This window comes from Rhodamnia argentea, chromosome 9 (genome assembly GCF_020921035.1).
Source record: "Rhodamnia argentea isolate NSW1041297 chromosome 9, ASM2092103v1, whole genome shotgun sequence".
In the NCBI taxonomy this organism is placed as follows: Eukaryota; Viridiplantae; Streptophyta; class Magnoliopsida; order Myrtales; family Myrtaceae; genus Rhodamnia; species Rhodamnia argentea.
In genome coordinates, this window is record NC_063158.1 from 22,603,206 (window position 1) to 22,622,875 (window position 19,670).

A 19,670-nucleotide genomic window follows, 5' to 3' on the forward strand; every position below is an offset into this window, starting at 1 on the left:
ATTCTTCATTTGATTCTCAGGAGCATCGTCGAATTGTAGGGAAGTAAGGGAAGCTTCTTCACTTCAGATAGCATCAAGCACACAGTAGCAATGCAAGGCAGGGCAAAGATGCATGAGAAGAAATAGTACTCACAGTTTAAATACAATACGATATTTAAGTACTGCCCAAGTTTCATCCAAAACTTTCCCTCGAGAAGGGATCCGAACAAAACTTCGACTCTTAAATGCCCGAGCTTTGGACCCAAAAACAAAAAAAAAAAATGCCCCAGCTAACTAGAAAAATAAGGAAAAAATTGCACTACCCACGAAAAGTGACTTTTGATCAGAAGCTCCATAAGCCACTCTCTCCAGTTTGGTTCGTCTGCAACTATAACCTGAAGGCGTGAGAGAACATCAGTGAAGCAGTATCAACATAAATATCCAAAGACATAAGAAGAGCACAGCAAATGAATTTGTATAAATCCGAAATGGATAAGGATATTGGAGAAAGCAGAGTGTATTGAGTAGTAATGGAGAATAATCTGTGATTGTCTCATCTTAATATAATCTGGTCATAGAACACACTTCAAACCTATAAGTTTGGAAACTGGCCATTCTCCCACATTAGCTAACTTGCAAGCAGATGATTATTTGCCTTAGAAGTTATAACCAAGCTAGTGTGGTATGTTAAGTCCATAACGCTCTGTACCGATTGAAAGGGATGGTTAATCCCGCACTTGAAACAATTTGCGCCTGAAAATTGAGGTCCTTCAATAATCAAGATTGGTTTTCTTGGTTGTCTTTTGATGTTACTTGTGGCCACATACAACTAAAATTGTCACCTATTATACAATGGCCTGAATTTTAATCCAGTGAAGTTTCTGACGTACATAAGCGGATCTAATGGCAGAGAAACGGCGATTGACACAACGCTACAAACAGCATATATCTTAAGCAAGAAAGAAGAGAGAGGAGCTGACAAGGAAATCATGCTAGTTGCACAGGAATCCAGGACTTATCAGTGATAACTACCATGCAGGGTTGTAAACTTCTCACAATTTTAAAAACCAACCCCACTCAGCTAATGATCATATGACTGCACTCTCAGACGGAAATTTGAACAACTCACTCAAGTAGTAAATTCTTGTGAAATCATCCAAGGATTCGCAAACTCCAGACAGAGCAGTCATGAATTACCAAAACCAAATTTGACAACTTCAACTCTCTTGGTTAATCTAATTCTACAGTTCATCCCAAAGAGTTCCAGGCTTAGATAAAAGGCAATGCAAGCTACATAGATATGCAAATAAATAATAGACAGAAATATGATTAAAATGTATGTGATAACAAGCAACTTTGCTCTATATCATTTTATGGCATTAAGTAGTATGATGTTTCCTCTCAATCTCATAGTTTGAAAATCCTACGAGATAACACCCTTTTTGGCGCAAAAAACCAACCCCTATTTCTACTGTCTATGTGGGCATACACAGGAGTGTATTAGCCATTACTATAACCGAATACAATTGTTGCGGTTGATTAGGCATGTTCCACAAGCTACCAAACTCAAGGAAAATACACAAGAGTTGACTACCATAGTCTTTCGCACAGAAAGTAATGATAATCGAGCAAAAGAGAAGTAATGCAACGCGACCTCACCAAACAAAAGCTCCTAAATTCAACAACAGCCCACACATCAGCAATATAAAGGTCAATAAACTGAACCCCAAGGAATAATAAATAATTAGATTACGCTTTCCAAGCATAATCCTGCTTCCTCACACTAAAACAGATAGATCAATGCCAAAATATGAGAACGTGAATCTCTTGCAAAAAATTTCAGCATGACTAATTATGCAGGTTAAAAATGCGTCTTGAATTCTTGATTTCCAGCATAACCTTTAGAGTACATTAAAAATGTCTTTCGCATACTAGGAAACTAAAAATAAAAAACACAATTCCATCTGACCCCAAAAATGCCTGCTACATTAACAGCATCAATTAACTCATGGATCTATCCTCCTACTCCTCCCCCCTCCCCAAGCAGGGGGAACAAAAAGAAAAGAAAAGTAAGTTCATCTTCCAAGGATTCAAAGAGCTAAAAGGACTGCTGTTTATCATAGATGTAAAATCCTACAAGATGTGAGTAGACTATTGACAATAGTGAGAAAACATCAGACACAAACAGATGACAAACATGAACAGAAGAAGTTCACCATTATCAAGATAATGCATCATACCAACCTATGTTTCAATCTCAAGAAAGATGGGGAAGTGGTATATTCGCTTGTAAAATCGAAGAGCGGGTCTCTTAGCTATCAACGGCATATATTTAATATAGCATATGCAAATATATAATTATGAACTTGTTTATGGAACCAGTACATTTAAGAGACGCTCATCCTATAGTTACCAAATAAGACCAAAAAGCACTATGAGATGAATGAATCACTCGAAATACGGATGAGTAGCAGATAATAATCAACGTTGAAAAACTTGAGAAGTGGATAATGTATGATGTTCACCTCTATGCTTGAGCATCAATTTCTTTGTCTTCCACATCATTTGCAGCAACGTTTATTTCAGCAGCATCAGCATCGTCCACAGGGGGTTGTGCTTGCTCGTCTTCGGGCAACGGTTCCTCCACATAATCATTCTCGAATGCATCAGCTGGCACCTCATAAATTCTTACCTGCGGCTTAGATGGATCTTTCACAAGAACATACTTCCCTTCATTCAATTTCATGCACAAGTCCACAATAGACTTGACAATCCCCCACATATTAGATGTATTCAGATTAATCTGTGAGGCAAAGTCCCTTGGTTTATACTGCTGTACAGCCAGAATTACATGGTTAAAATGATCGCGAGGATGAACTCGCGAGACAAAACCCAGTTTCATGTAATCTGCACTTGCTAGTAGTGCTTGTGCTGTCCACTTAGCCAACTTATTGGCATTGTTCTTGAGCTCTGTAGCCAACACAGCACCTCTCTGTGTTTCCAGCTTCTGCCTCCAGTCAACACCAGAGTATTTAGAATCAAATTCATTCAGTGCATTAAGGGTCAAAAATGATCTTTGCTTGTTAATCTCATTGACACTTTGAACCTCGCATCGAGCAATGAGATGCATGTCATCATCAAGCTTCCACCGCCTGTACCTGTAAGCCACTGAAGCAACCTCCTCTCCCTCATTTGCAAAAGGGTTTGGTTCATCAAAAGAAACCTTATTTCCATCCCTGATCAGAACTTGCTGTGAGAAGTTTTGATTAACATATGCTGCCTCAACACTCAAAGAATATGCTGAATTAATATCATCCTTGGCCTCTGGCAATGGTTCTTGGGAGGTTTCATGCACAGATAGCAGATCAAGTTGGGATCCATCTCTCTTGTCAAAGAACAACTTGTTCCCAACTCTCTGAATCACGATATCCCAGGAGTAAACGGACCTAGGTGCACACATGAGTGTAGAAAGAATAGCATCTGTCGCAAAAACTGTTGCCTTGTCCTCGTTTGCCAACCGGCGGATGACTGGATCATCAGTTGTAGTAACCTTGAAGAAATTCCTATTCTTGAACCTACATTTAGATTGAAAGAATAAATCCAATTCAGAGTAGCCTTGTACCGAAGAGAAAATCAATCTTCTAATGATACGGACTCAACAACGTATTATTGCAACTACTCCCATATATGTCAAAATATGAGTCCCAAATGTCCTACTCATCCTTATCGAACAGATTTGTCCCCAAATACAAAGGACAAAGGATGCAACTTTTGCATTTAGAACAAGCCTACAGGAGTGTTATAAGACGCTTCCAACATCCATGGGACCCCAGCATGAATTGTAATTGCGTCTAACTAAAATTTTTATCAAATTTCGAATTCTCTTGGAGCTCACAGATCTACGAATTGCTAAGAAAAAGATAAGACAAACGCAATCAAGCGAACCGGACTATAGCAAACACAAGGTCGACAGAAAGGAATGCAAAAATCACCAGGTTGCCATTAACCAACAAACCATACCTCTCAAGGCGTCGCTCGTTCTTCGGGGTGACGCGGTCGTAGGACCTATCATAGTACTCAAGGGCGCCGCAGAGCAGAAGGTCCTCGGGCTCTGGCACGGCGAACGACAGCTTCGAGAAGGTCGAGAAGGGAATCTGGTCGAGCATGTTCCACTCGGGCTGTATGTCCACCGAGGACTTGAACGCCGCAGCCTCGCGGCGTGGAGCGTTAGCCCCGGGCCTGTTGAGGTTGTAGAGCCTGTCGCGGCGCGCCCGCTCCTTCTCCGCCTCGCGCTTTTTGGCCTCGACCTCCTCATCGCGGCGCTGCGGCAACTGGCTCCGGTGGTGCTGGTTGAACCGCCACTTCGGGCCGAACTTGGGACGCGGGGCGGGCTTCGAGTCGACGAGCCGGAACGAGGAGTCCTCGTCGAGCGGCGCAAAAGAGTCGTCCGCCGAGAAGTCGAAGATCGAGTCCGACTGCTTATGGCTTTTGGACGGGTTGTTGAGGGATCGAGTCCAGTCGGCGATGCGGCCGAGCTTCTCCGATCGGGAGAACGGGGCGAAGGGGACGTTGAGGGGGAGGGCGCCGGCGGTTGTGCCGGCGGCAGCGGATTCCGGCGGGCCCCAGCCATCGGGGTTGAAGGGGACAGCTCCGACCTCGAATCCTCCAACCATTGCTTGCGATTTGAAGTTCACTGCAGAGAGAGATTCAATTGGGGATCTGGGAGTGGTGGGGAAGTTGGGGTTTTGATGAAGAGGCGGTGCAGAAGAAGTGGATGGAGGGGAAGAGAAACCCTAGTCTGGTTCGGGATAGATGGAGGGGGAAATTCTAATTAGTCCTTACAATGAGGCCTTTTTCTAAAAGTGGCCTCAGAACTTCAGTTTTTCTCAAATTAGCCCCATACTTGGCAAGTGTGTATCAAATAGCCCCCTGAGACTATGGGTCCATGATTAATTTGGGCCTGACCGTCGAACATGTGCATCTCACGTCTACATTTTGTTCTAATATCCGGGGCCATTTTCGTCTAAGAATAGAAAAATTGTGGGAAAATTAAAATATTGAAGATCTAGAGCTATGCCTTTCATGCCCGATTCATGACCGGTACGAAAGCTCCAAAGTCAGGTATACGTTTTGTGTTGAGCCTGTGGAGTTTTACTAACCTTTTTCTTTCTATTTGATCGGGTCGATCGTACCTCGAAGACTCATCAAATCCATATAATTTGGTATGATTCATGCGTTAGATTTAACTTTTCCTAGCATCATAATCATGGATTGCTTGCTATTTATGCTCTAATTTCTAACCATCATAACACTTTTTGTGCATTCAATCTATATTTCATGAGTTACTTTCGAACCATTCCGGGTTCGTTGGGAGGGGTTGGGCGCTGGTTCCCATTACCTTTATTCCGACAGTTCCATTTTTAATTCGCAACATACTTAGGACAGAAGTTTAATTATTTTTATTAATGTCTTTGTACATAAAACTATAACAATCACAAAACTTTAAAATAAAAAGGGAAACAGCTACACACTATTGCAATACACTTGTCGTGAACCTTTTTTGGTGACATCGGAATCCCAAATCTATACCAACTATGGATAATTTATGTTGGAGTTGGCGAATGCTTCGGAAACCCTTGTTTCTTACTCCGGGTACGCCCACGTGAACTTAGGGAAACCGAAGTGTTACCTAACGAGATGTGACCCCTGCGTGCGGGATGCGGGGGTTCGGGGGTAGCGCCCTCGACACGGGTGTCCCACCGCCCGATCGGTGGGCGGGGGTTCGAGGGCGGCGCCTCCCGACAGGAGTTCTGCTGCCCGGTTAGCGGATGGCTACCTCGCTTGCCGGTGAGTGGGCGGGGGTTCAGGGGCGGGGTCTTCGAAACCTCTACGGGTTTGGGCTTTTATTTAAGTCGGCCCGTATGGTTGGAATTAAGAGATTTTAGGTTTTTAGCCCGTTTTTGGGGCAAATATATTTTGCTCGGTTTTATCATTGTAAGTGTCGAATTGGTCGTAAACCGACAAATTTAGTGAAATCTCTTTGCGGGACGTAGCCTTAATCTTGGGGTGAACCCGGGTAATCTCATGCGTCATTTCAATTTTTCTTGATTCTACGTGTGATCGTCTGATTCGGTTTCAATAAACCCCTTCAATTTATTCTGAACTTATTGTTGACATAAAAAAAAATCCCAAACTTATACTTATGTGACACATTTACTCTTCATTGGGTCTCGTCAAATGACTTTTCAGCCAAAACAATGTCGTTTTTATATCACTTAAGCCACATGTGCGTTATGTCTATATTGTTTGCTTTTCAACATCCATATGGGCATATTTTAACAGTTCTAAGGGTGTGTATGGTAACATTTCTGTTCGGAAATAATTTTTTCTATCTCTATTCCCTCGGCGAGTTTCTGAGCAAAGAACGAGTTTTGATAATTGTACAAATTTCTATTCTTAGAACAATAAAACAACAGAAATGCTTTCGCTACCACCCTAAAAATTTCTATTCCCATTTTTTTTTCATTTAATTATGAAACGTGTGCCATCTTCAAATGAATATTAGAAAAAATGAGCCATCTTTAAATGCTCAATATGAATTTAGCGCAATTAGTAAATATAAATGTCAACAATACCATTCTCCTTTATGTGGGAAAGACGCAAATGTCCAAATCATCGGTAGAAATCCAGCAAAGTCACCATCCACTATAGTCACCATCTAAGTATTTGAAAACAATGTTACAAAAGTCTGAAACACAAATTCATGGAATCTCGGACATATTGTGATCCATTGCTATTTCATTTGTAATATTTTTCCTAAATACATTTATTTCACTTGCCTCTTCATGCAATGTATCATCTGCGATCTCCACTTGTCTAGGTCCAAACGGGGTACTCTGGATCTCCATACAGAGAGATTTTTTTGTCCATCCTGTCTTGGTCACAAATGTGAGCATGAACAACACAATATGCAATTACAATAAGTACTTGCTTTCGAATAGTAAATGTAGGCAGGTGTCTCAAGATAGAGAAGCGATTCTTTAATGTCCCAAATGACCTCTCGATGACATTCCTTATTATAGAGTGCCTATGGTAGAACAATTCTCTTACTATTCTAGGCCGTCTCCCTGTACTTCTATAATCGCTCGGATGACACCATTCACTTTTAAACGGAGTTAAAAATCTAAAAAATGCTACATAATCAGAATCTACCACGAGGTATCTATCTATAAGAAGGTATAAATAAATTTGCTATGATATGAAACTGTAATACAATCATAAAGAAAATTACTCCTTCTAGCCAAAGTGAATATCGATGGTGGTTGAGGAAATTCCAGTTGATGAGTCTCGAGTGCTGCCAAGAGCACTTGAAAATTATTGGCAAATCCTTTCCACCTAGCATATACAAAAGTAAATTTCATATCAAACGAACAAACATACATCACATTACGGGTAGTACTCACTTTCCCGCCTCTAAATGAGATTTGCTTTGACATGGACGAAAGCACTAATGTGGGTGCCATCAATAACACCTTCGCATCCCTATGATTTTGTGAAAGTCTAGTGTTATACAAGATTACAACTACATCTATTTAAAGGTATAAATTCGATATGATCTGTCACGACCCGACTCTCTCGAGTACGTGGCATCCCTACCAAAACGCCTCCGGTCATAAAAGATAACGCCCCGAGTACGTTATTGACCGTCCATACTATAGCGCACATGCGGAAACGCGAATTCTCCCAAATCAAGAATAACAGCGGGGATAGAAATAAAGTCAACAACATCAGTCATATATCAGAACAACTGTCAATACAGTACTAAAAGCAGATGATCATTAACCCTACTGAGCTATAGTCACATACAACCCCATTTTTCGGGGCGGCTCTCTAAGACCAACAAAAAGATATAAGGGTCAGGTAGGGTTAAATTCTCATCTACTCCCAAAATCCACATTAGCGCCTATCTAAAAACCTACGAATCCTTGAAGTCACGGTAAAGGGTCGTTGGATCACTGTGGACCTGAAATGGTTAACGGGGTGAGATAAAAATCTCCGTGAGTCCTAACAGTTAATCACATATAATATATATTTATTCCAATCACTTGCGGCTCACCTGCTGGAAATCACGCATCATGCAATATTTAACATAATATGCCACACATATCAACCATGATTGTCATGTCAATCACATACGTAGACACCACACGTGGTCCGATTATTAATGGCCATCTGGCTCAATTGCACACGACCGGTGTGACTTTACACTACGGCTGGTGGTGTTTGCTGGCGGGACCAGGCTTCGTCCCTTACTTCCGGCGACGGCATCTAATAGCCCGTGTGACTCGTATAACCGGCACGACACGGCACTATCGGGAATCCCCGTAGGGGCTTCGGTCCGTCACAAGCTGCGACCGGCATCCGTCAATCCGTGTGATCCGTACGCCCGGCATGGCACGAATTGACGTGCATCCGACAAGTTGTATGGTTCCGTACGACCGGCACGGTACGAACTTGACAGGAATAATCCATCGTGCGACCACTCAAGCATACTCGGCAAATAGCCGGTTTATAATCCGCATTTAGTCAAATGCTCATACGATATGCTCACACAGCAAAACTCTTGAGTAATCACGCAAATGCATATGTTGTCCATGCGACCTCGCATCCATAAATCAAGTGATCGAACTCCAACCAACCAATCAATTTAATTAGCCATCCGTCAAGGCATTTCATCAATTAATCCACATATATTATAATCGAGCGCAGAAAAGTAATTCAATGGCAAACAATCAATCCAATCATACGTAATTAAATTCGGATCATCAATCAGTCATACGCTCATCCTTGATCTATTATTCGCTCACGATCAAACAAAGCTAATCAATCAATCAATTATTCGGTCCAAACTAGCCATAGTCAAATTACCTAATTAATTAGGGCCATTCAACCTAAACCAAGTTTTTAGCCTAAACCGGCCCTAATTAATCTACTAAAATACCATAACAATCTAATTAAACTAATCCAAACGTAATTAACGACTTAGCCAAGGATTAGAGGTTGACTCACTGTTAATTGCGCGAGGTTAAGCCGATGATGATCCTCCGAAAAATCCTTAGCGCGAACTTTGGGCTCGAACGGATCGCGAACCAAAATCCTCGAACTACGGCCCAACTTTTGATTTAATGAGTCCGCGGGCCTAATATAAAGCCCAATTGAAAAACCCACAGCAGATTGGGCCGAGGCCCAACTCGCAGGCCCAATAAACAGGCCCAACAGAAACTAGCCCGGTCTCAAACAGGGGAGGCGGCGGGTGGCCGGGGCTAAGTTGGCTTCTACGGTGGGCTACGGGCGGCGATCGGCTTCGGGATTGGTGGTGGAGGTGCACGGTGGTCGGAGGGAGATGTTGGTTGCCGGTGGTGGCTCACGGTGGCCGGAGGTGGCGCCGCGGCAAGCAAAGCACTGCGGCAGCAAAAAAAACAGAGCGGGGAAAGTGAAACGGGAGAGGAGGTCGGGGGCGTTCCGGGGCTCTAGCGGCGGCGGGAGGTCGTGGGGCTGGTGGGGATGGTTCGAGGGTGTGTCGGGGAGTTTATGGTGGCCGGAGGTGGGCGGAGAAGGGCGGCGTGACGGCGGATAGGGGCCTGCAAACGGAACCCGGGTGTAACGAAGTTAAAACGGGCGACCAGAGGAGTCCGGCGGTTCCGGGGCTTTTCCGGGCTGTCCGGCGGTGGTCGGGCGAGCTGGGGTGGCTGAGTGACGTCTAGGGACGGCTGAGGGTGGTCGGAGGCGATGGCGGTGGTCGGGCTTGTGCAAAATAGAAGCGAAGAAGCAACAGTAGCATAGGTCCGGCGAAAACAGGGCAATTCGCGAAGCCCTTTTGCGACGGGGTTTTCCGGCGACTCCGGCGGTGCGGCGGCGGTCCTATCACTTCGAGGGGGTTCTATGGATGTTGTAGTATGGTGGGGTAGTCGGTTTCTGTGAGGTTTGTTGCTGAAAATGAAGAAATGAACGGAGGAAGAAGAGCTGGAGCAAGTCGGTGGAAATGGGGGGTGCACGTGTGAGAAGAAGAGAGAAAACGAGAGAGAATTCTAGAGAGCTGACTAAGGGCTGAGCTGGTCATGTGGGGTCCACTGAATTAATGTCTTTGTCCATTAGTTCATAAAACCCTAGGGGCATTTTCGTAATTTCACATTTTGCCCGAGGGTATTTTCGTAATTTCGCACCCTAGGAATTTCGGGCGCCCGGAAACCCGACGGTGGGTTATTTAATCCGAACTTGAGTCAAATTATCCCGAACGAGGATTAATATGGAATTTTCTAATTCTAAGACGCAATTACTCATTTAATCGGAATTTATTCCAATTCGAGTAACGGTCTTGGAAATTTCCGATTTCCGATTTCTAATTTCTTAACATCCAAACTTTGAGCATCAAATTAAAATTTTCTAGTCGTTCCATAGACTAGATTTCACTATTTTCATTGTCCAAAATTTAAGGTGTTACATGATCAATCAAAGATAAGAAAATCCTAACTTGTTCATCTACCTTAACATACTTAGGGTAGGTTTGGTTTAGCATTTGAAATGAGCTTTGGGGAAATATAAATGCCTCCAACCTAAAGGGGTTTAGGAAAATGCTAATTGCATTTAGTAAAATCTCATTTGAAAATTGGCTTTGGGTTGAATGATATTTGGTAAAAACAACATTTCAAAAGGGCTATGAATTACAATTTTTTAATTTTTGATTAAAAAAATTACCCATTGCGGGACCGACGAAGAAGAAAAACGTCGAAAATATAGAGAATTAATGAGGTTAGTTTTGAAAAGAAAAAAATCTCTTAGCATTTGGCCAAATGCTGAAAGCCCAATGTTGATCTCTATCAGCATTGAGCTTTAAGCTTTCCCAGGGCTAGTATTTGATCAAATGTTGGCTTAAAACTGAACCAAATGTTTCAATATTCTTCCAATGGGCTTTGGGAGCTGAAAGCCCCTTGGGAATGCTGAATCAAACTTACCCTTGCTATCTTTCAACCAACCTCTTGCCCTCATTAAATCACATAGGTTCAGAGAAACATATCCTTCTAACCCGAAGGCTTCATATATTATATCTAAATATCAATATCAAACTCATTCAAGTACTATTCAACCGATACTATCTATCCGTTAGACACACTATTTAGTTCCTCTTCCATATTACCTATGCCATTAGACAAATACAAGAACATCAATATAAATATCCTAAAAAAAAAAAAACCAACAACAACCAATAACATAAGTCGTAGAGTGAAAGCAAACCAAATATAAAAATCCAATGCAATCCATTGTACCCATGCCACAACATAAATACAAAAGTCTCCACATGAATATGTTTAAAAACTAAATAACAATCAATAACATAAGTCATAGAGTAAAATGAAACCAAATATAAAAATTCCACGCAATCCACGATATATTTCCCAGCATCTACTTAAGATATTGGAGAAGTCCATTTCTCCTTTCAATTGGGGATGCGATGAAAGCCTCTCTCCATGTGGCACTAATGCATGTTTGTTCCATTGCTTTGTTGTAAAGATCTTGCTCCAACTTAGGCATGCTAACTAGGACATCAATCACAGCAGATACGGAGAAGGTGTCTACATGTGGTGATGTAACCCGTGAGGCGGTTGAGCCACTCATAAATTGACTTGTTGAGCCACTCACAAATTGACTTGGCCCATATTTAAACATCTCTCGTATGGCTTTGCAAGGGTTAGAAATATTAAATGAGTTACTCCTTCTCCTCTTGATAGTTGGAGTCCTATCCAACTTGTGCTCGTCATGAACTGGAGTAGCGGTATTGTCGGATGCAAAAAATCCCTCATCAATGTGGTGTTCACTGAAGTCCTCTGAATCATCGTCCGCATCACCACCACCATTGTCATGTTCCTTCGACGCCATCAAAACTTCGGTATTTCCTATTGTATGCTCCTTAGTAGCATATATATCATCAAATACAAAACACAGCTCGGGATACCGAGGAAACCCATCCTTCTTAAATTTTGCCCACTCACTATTATCCTGCAATTTTCACAATGATGACACACGTCAGCAACATAATCAAACTTCTTGAAACTTACATCTATAATGATCTCACAATGACTAAAAGTTAAATGATACCTTGATGTGAGATTCCCATATACTCGGATCATCGACAACAATCATTTTATTCACATTATCCCAGCCAAATCCGGTTTGTGAAAGAAGCTTCTTAAAACTACCATGCTGTTTTTTTAGTTTGTTCACCTTATTCTTCAGCTACGATCGGCTATATTGGAGTCCTGTCCGTTTATTGAATTCAGCCCGTATATTATTCCACCCAGCTTTGTTGAAACTAGAATACGTGCGATTTCCCTTTTTGACCTCTTCTACCGTCAAGCTTACATAGAGGTTAGTTAACGAGTTAGTCCACTTTGCGGTGAATGCCTTTTCCTGGGACGCCATTTAACCCTGGCTGGTTGAGCATCATATGAGCCATGCATTAAATCATAACATAGTCATGTAGGAATTACACACAAAAACAGTATCGTGAAAAAACATGAGAGCTCTTGACTGACGCCGACAAAAATAAAAGCAAATTCACCAATTCAAAAGGGGAAAAAAAGAAAGATTAACTTCGATCAAAATAGGGAACATCGACTGGTATGAGTCAAAAGGGACATCACGCACCAATTTAAAATTTGTTCATGACCTCTTGGCTAAGTAGAAAGACAGGAATAAAACAGAGCACACAAGGCAAGAGAATGAGAGACATTAACCAATCATCATGTTCTGATGCAATATGCGAGAGCAAAAATGAGACAGGAAGAACACAGCACACCAATTTATATTGAACCCCCTCTACTAATCTTTACTCCCCCACATTGTACTCTCTCTCTCTCTCCCTTCATAAGGGCCAATGTATTTTGGCCAAGTAGAAAGATGCACAAGGCAATATAATGAGAGACATGAATCAATCATCCTGTTCTGATGCAATATGCGAGAGCAAAAATGAGACTTTAAAGATCACATGACCAGAATTGTCAGTCCATTGAATACCTCCTCAAAGCACGCTTGCAGTGCAAACTTCAACAGTTCAATGCAAATACGAAAATGAGTCTTGAAAATCAATGCCCAAGCTACACATTGCTCGTAAAAGAAATTGGATCCCCAAGTTAAATGACTGCTATGTTTCTATTACCCTGCTTCCAGTTTCAAATGCCACAGTAGAGAGAGCAAATTGTCGAATCAAGAAAAGGTACAAGGTCCTAACTTTATAGTCCAAAAACAGCGTCAACCAACTCGCCATTAATTATTCACTCACTTTCAAGCGCGAACCTAGCCTATAGAAGTCTGGCCTTCCTGAATCATCATTGTCTAACCCCATGTCAATAGAAAGAGAGCAGAATCAGCACGAATTCATTGTTCTCCACGTATTATATCTTTAATTATCTATCTAGGTTGCAATGCGACCTCAATTTTCCCCCTTTTCAGCACCAAACACAGCATTCCAACTCGCATCAAATGGGTTTTTTATTTTTTTTGTTGGGGGGGGGGACCACTTGCAACTTCATCATATCGGTCCGACTCAAAATCAAGGAAACCAACAGAAACCTCACGTAGAAATTCAACTGCTTAGCCCACACTCCCAACAACAAGAAAACCAAGCCATCCATCGAATCCCAGCAACGAGAAAAAATCGACCCACAATCAAAGAAAAGAAGAAGGAGCGCGACAAATTAAGGTTTTCACTTACAGAGAGGAGCGACAAACGACGAGGCCGAAGGCGACCGAGCCCGAGAACGAGAGAGGGAGGCGAGAGGCAAGGCTGTCCCTGCGAGCGACGGTCGAAGGCGCGGCCGAGTTGAAGGGAGAGAGCGAGATCAGAGGGAGTTTTTTCAGCCGCGAGAGCCGGGCGTGGAGAGGGAGAAGTTGTTTGTCTCTGTTTCCTAAACAAAAAAAAGCTATCTTTTTCTTTAAATTCTTATTTCTGTTTCAAATTTATTCCCTTATCACTAATTTATTCTCGAAAACAATAAAATATCAACTATATATGGAATTCTATTCTTTTTCTGTTCCGAGAAATAAAAGAAAAGAAAAGAAAAATAGAGAATCGGAAATATTACCAAACAATAACATGCCTTTAATATGCCACATAAGTACAAGTTTGAGATTTTTGATATTACAGAAAAAAATAATTTAGAGTGAATGTGCCATAGTGAGTATAGGGTAGAGTTGTGGGGGGCTTTTGCTCAAATGAAAATTTGAATGCAAAGGGTGTGTTTGTTTTAGTGCAAGTGTTTTCTGGACTTTTGCCCATTTGGATAGCCCAAAATGACCGGTCAACAGAAAACATTTTTCGGTCAAAGAAAATATTCATATAGAAAATTAGGAAAGTTAATTCCTAAATCTAAAGGGGTAAGAACACTTTTCGGAATAGCTCATCTCTATTTTTTTTAATATTTTATAATTTATATTTTTACATTTTTTTCCTTCTCCCTCCATTGATTGCCGACGCCCGACAACTAGCAGAGAAAGAACGAAAAAAATAAAATAAAATAAAAATTGACAAATTTAATTTTTTTTTTTGTTTAGATAAAGTCATGAGATTGAAATCATTTTTCAAATGAGATAAAAAAATCAGAAATTTTTTTTTATCGGATATCACCAAACAAAGATATTTTCCTGAAAATGATTTTTCGAATCTAGTTTGGTTTGGTTTCAAATCTGATCTGAAAGTTTAACTCCTAAAAAAGCACTTCATAAAAGACTTAATACTTCCGGGTGACCCATAGTGAAGTAGCACCTTGGGCACTGTCTCAGAGAAAAGCTTGGTGAAATAGACACGTCTAATTTTTAAAGCACAGGCTGAAATAGATGGAATCAAACGCATCACTTGAATGCTACTGTAGGCATATTTAAAAGATGCATCATATAAAATAGGAAACATATAAGCCTTTTTTTTTTGGTCGATGACATTTACTTGCCATTCTTGGAATTTGAATTTAGGAAAGTCGAGTGTTTTAAGATGCATTACCATGCGCATCATGTTGTTGTAGTTGTAGGTTTAAGGGCTCCACATTAGTGATGTCTCTTCCATTCACGTGCCCATTCAATTCACGTAACTTTTCATTGCGCCACACTTTTCGACTTAAGTATTGTAAATATAAATGATTATTGCTTAACTAATGTGAGCTGATATGACTCTTGAGTTCATGTCTTTTCGGTTTCTCAACTGTTTTCCCCATCTATAAATAGACCTGTCTCCTTAAATTCAAAAGGTAAAACTTCAAGAGAAGTACTACAAAAATTCCTCCAATTTTCTTTGTAGTCATCTTCTAAGTGTGCCGTCTTTTAGAAGTGTTCCATAGAGTCATGTTTGCATAGTGCTAATTCAAATGGGTTCGTGGTATTTTATCTTGGAAGGTTCGTGAAGCTGCTTCGCATTATTGGTACGAACTAATCGCCTTAAGGAGATTTGGTTAGCTGTGCCTCACTTTTTATTCAATCCTTTTCGAGTTTATAACATCAAGCAATTTTGTATTTGAATTGTAATTCAACATATATAAACATTGACTTGGCCGTTATTATATTTGTTATCGCTTTTTCAGAGTTCTTATCTCTGTTTATATTTTCTAGTTACAACAAACAATATCACATTACACACACATATATATCTCCAACATGTATTCTATTCAAATGGTTGGTAGTTCATTTCATGTTTAATTTATTACCCAAGACGGCTCGGGTTATTATTTTCGTCCTTTTCTTTTAACTATTTGCTTTACATTAATTGCTTATATTTGGTAACATTTTTAGTGTTTGATTTATTACCGTAAACACTCAAACTTGTAGATGCATGTTAGAAAATAAAAATCGACAAAAACTACATGTAAATGCTTAAAAGAGAAAAAAATCATCACTCTGTATTCTCTTATTTGCAAAAGTTAAACGATATTCCGTGTTTTGGTGGGTTCCTAACCAGCCTAGTACATAGGTTAGTGGCGCCCTACCATAACAATGAGCTAATGAAAGAAAATAAGTTGCAATTGGTAGGGCTTAGAAAGTTTGCGCAAAGTGTAAACGCCACCTTGCGACATCATTACTTGCATCCACTTAGCAATTTGTTAGCTCTCGCAGGGTTCATCTTGAGACGGTCGCGATATTTATGAGGGGACATTATCCAATAAAGCCCTAAACTTAGTGTATGATCACCAATTTAATCGTAAACTTTATAATTTGGCCAATATTGTCCTAAATTTTTGAAAAATTTTCAATGTAATCTATCCGGCCAATTTAGATCGAGAAATTCTAACATGGAGATTCGGTCAATGCCGATCACCTTGCTAATATGAATCATCTGCCATTGAGACAACGTGGTTTCATTTAGAAATAAAAACAACACATTGAGAACTCTAAACAACGTCACTTCCTTTCTTGTGCCGTTCACCATTTCGCGGCCTCAATCTATCTCGCACAAAATCGCAAAGAAACTCTAAATGCGATCTTGCCCAACTCCTTCTCAAAATTTTATCCAAATTCGATCTCTTCTTGCCATTTCCCTCAAGTCAAGTCCTTCTTTCTTCAAATTGACTACTCCTTCATTTAGCCCGACACCTTTGTTCGTTGCAATCCCAGATTCTCCATCTAAACCGTGAAGACCCGATTCGTCCATAGCCTAATCGAGGCCCAATTTAACCTTGAGATTATGCAGTGCACACGACGAAGTGCTGTGCTCCTGATTTGTTTGTGTTGTCAGCAATTTGTAGTCCCCATTTGTTTGTGTTGTTCGCAGTGTTGAGTGAACATAGCCAAATCTATGTGGTGGTCCTGATTTGCCTGTTGTGTTGGTAGTCAACGAACATGACAAAGGCACGGAACAATCAAAAGGTATGTTGTTGTGATCTTGAACTGAGTGTCTTGTCCTGTCATACATGAGATATGCAAAAGAACTGAGAACTGCATGAAATTGGACTGAATCAGATCGAACCGATTGGTTCTAGACAGTTTCCATGGAAACCGGTCTAGCTTCCACTTCTAATAAAACTGATAATTACTAGTATGATTCTCGGTTCTAGATGTGAATTACCCTATCGGACCCTTCGAATCGAACTGGTATACACATATATATCTTCAATTTTTATGTTTTGCAAACCCTAATTAGCTTTAGCTCTCTCTCACTCACAAGCATGAGTCACACTTGCCTCTTTCCTCACTCCATAGTCCTCTTGCACGCTATCTCTAAAAAAGAAACCCTAGCCTTCTTCCTTCCTCACTCCTTAGTCTTCATGCATGCTATCTCTAAAAAAGAAACCCTAGCCTCCCGTCGCCTCAACTGCGTCAGTTGTCACAGTCGAAGCTGCAATGCCTCCTCGTCTTGCTCTTCTTCTTCCACCTCCATCGGAGCTCCGAGAGGCTATTTGAAGTTGTTCTTTCTCACTCTTTTTCGACTAAGAATGGTCCTAATAGAACTTGTGCTGAGATTAGGACGCTCAAATCGGCTCCTGCGAAGTCGTCGAGATTCGATCTCCAGCGCAATCACGCTGCGAAGGTGGCCAATTTGGAGGTATTTAGAGTAGTCAGACACTAGAAGCTCCAGAGGAACCCTCCTTGTCTTTACCAGTGGTAATCTGCTAAAACATCCACTTCCAGGAATAGCAATAAATGCGGTAGTTCTTTTGTTTGTGAAGTTCATAGCAATGTCACTCGTGAGTTTCCATCCGGTTCCAAAGCATTAAAAAAGGAACAGATCGAGCTTGTTTCAGCTGGAAATGGTCTTGTTACTGCTACCCCAATTAGCAAGAGATTATGGCATGGATTTGATTCAATACACTTTTTATGTATGGGAAATCGAAATACAATATCTCCTATCCTCCCCAACTAGGGTTTTCTCTCTAAGAAGCAGCCGCTGCCTAGCTAAAACATTTCTCTGAGCTGCCCCTGGAGGGAGCTTCTCCCTTCCTCCCATCCCCCCTCTACCTCTTTCTCTCCCTTCCTCCCCTTCCCCCGTACCTCTTTCGTAGATTGATTTGTCTTTCATGTTTCTTGTGTTCGTGCCTTTTTTCTCTCCTGATCTGCTCTGGGAATTTGTATTCATGAATAAATTTCTACAGTCGGTCTTGGATGGACGTGAAGACAAGTTTGGCCATTTGTTTGATCGACAACCAACGAGAAAGATGTCCGTGATGTGGCTTCACAATATCTTCAAGATTAGGCCGCTCTTTTCTTCCGATTTAGATTTGGGTCAAGTTTTTGGATTTTTGCTATCCCAAGCTAGATCCAAATATAGATTTGAGAGTTCCTTATAGATATTTTATCTATGTTCTTTTAATATATTGATGTTGGTGTTTATGCAAGGTGATGATGATGGGGGCATTGATCCTATATGCACACCGCAAGTTTTTGCAAATAGAGTGAGTAAGCTCGACGTGTGCTTATCATTATATCTGTTGATCGGCCATCGAACGTTTACGTTGGTAGATCCATTCTCGAGGGTTGAATGTGTGTTTCCGACCGTAGACTGTGCTTTATCGTGTGTTTTTAAGTTTTTGCTTTCTTCTGCAGTTATTTGGGATTTGCTAAAATCGAAAGCCTTCTATATACCTCTTCCTTATTCTGATATATGAATGGCTTCTTTCGACCAAAAAAAAAAAAAAATACAAGACACATTTTCTATTCCCAACCTCCCAGTATGTGCTGGTGATTCGGTTTTCGGGTGGGTCCATCAATCGGTGGGCGGTTCTCGATTCTTATTTTGTGCAACCGGCCCTTAGTGGGTGATTCCAAGTTCTAGGGTGGGAATCGCCCACTTTGAAGCCGATCATCCATGGTCATATGTTATATAATCAATTTGACTCGGTTTCTTCGCACGTGATGTTGCTGGTTGGAAGAGAAATTGTCTTGCGTGCTTATTAGACCTCGACAGTAATTGTCGTTTGGACTTCAAACTAGACAGTGAATGAGATGCCGTAAGAATCATGCAGGGCCATAAACGTATGAAGTTTAAATGAACAAATCTCAGCTGATGTGATTAAAATGCAAATTAACTTGAACATATTCTTAATAAAACATTTCTCAGTGTTGAGCCTCTACCAACCCATTTTAACCATAAAAGAAACTGTCAGAACTTATGATAAAAGAGACAAATTCCATCGTCCGTCCTACATAGAGGTGAGGTAATCAAGGATGTTATGCTTCTTAGCAACTTGGCCCTGCTGATAGTGATGATAACACGATGGTATACTTCTAAACAAACATCAACTAGTCAAGGGGTACTTTATGAGCAGTATATTGTGGAGGTAGAATACTCAGCAGTAATTTTAGCAGTAACTCGTAGAATACTCTCGAGTTTATCGAACGTAAAAAGTTCAACAGAGCAAGATATTACATACAAGTATTAGAAAAGCTTTGTCTTATATATTATCATGGTTCCATTCTTTATGGCGTACAAGAGTGCTTTCACCCCTCTTGCCTTGATTCAACAATCCGACCGGTTCAGTTTTCTATGTCAAAGACATACTTCCAAATATTTTCTTACCAACCGCGCGAAACAAACTCAAGAACAATGTCTTACCGCACTCTCCACAACTTTTGAGCATGATCCAACCATTAACAAATGCGCACTCATCGATTTTGTGAAACTGCATGCTGAAATTTTTCTACTTTCTAAGAAGAGAGTT

The 19,670-nt window shown here is 40.9% G+C and overlaps 2 protein-coding genes across 2 annotated transcripts; both read right to left on the reverse strand.

Moving 5' to 3' along the window:
• Positions 1-263: 263 nt before the first annotated feature.
• Positions 264-4,795, reverse strand: LOC115739709 (eukaryotic translation initiation factor 3 subunit D-like). The gene is made up of 3 exons (XM_030672932.2): positions 4,000-4,795; positions 2,505-3,554; positions 264-374 (listed from the first exon to the last, which is right to left on the reverse strand). Exons 1-2 carry the CDS (start codon positions 4,650-4,652, stop codon positions 2,507-2,509), a joined length of 1,701 nt encoding a protein of 566 aa, XP_030528792.1. The 5' UTR covers positions 4,653-4,795; the 3' UTR covers positions 264-374; positions 2,505-2,506.
• A 6,423-nt stretch (positions 4,796-11,218) lies between these two features.
• On the reverse strand, positions 11,219-13,915 carry LOC115739711. The gene is made up of 3 exons (XM_048284954.1): positions 13,748-13,915; positions 12,133-12,466; positions 11,219-12,033 (listed from the first exon to the last, which is right to left on the reverse strand). Exons 2-3 carry the CDS (start codon positions 12,175-12,177, stop codon positions 11,440-11,442), a joined length of 639 nt encoding a protein of 212 aa, XP_048140911.1. The 5' UTR covers positions 12,178-12,466; positions 13,748-13,915; the 3' UTR covers positions 11,219-11,439.
• Between the last annotated feature and the right edge of the window lie 5,755 nt (positions 13,916-19,670).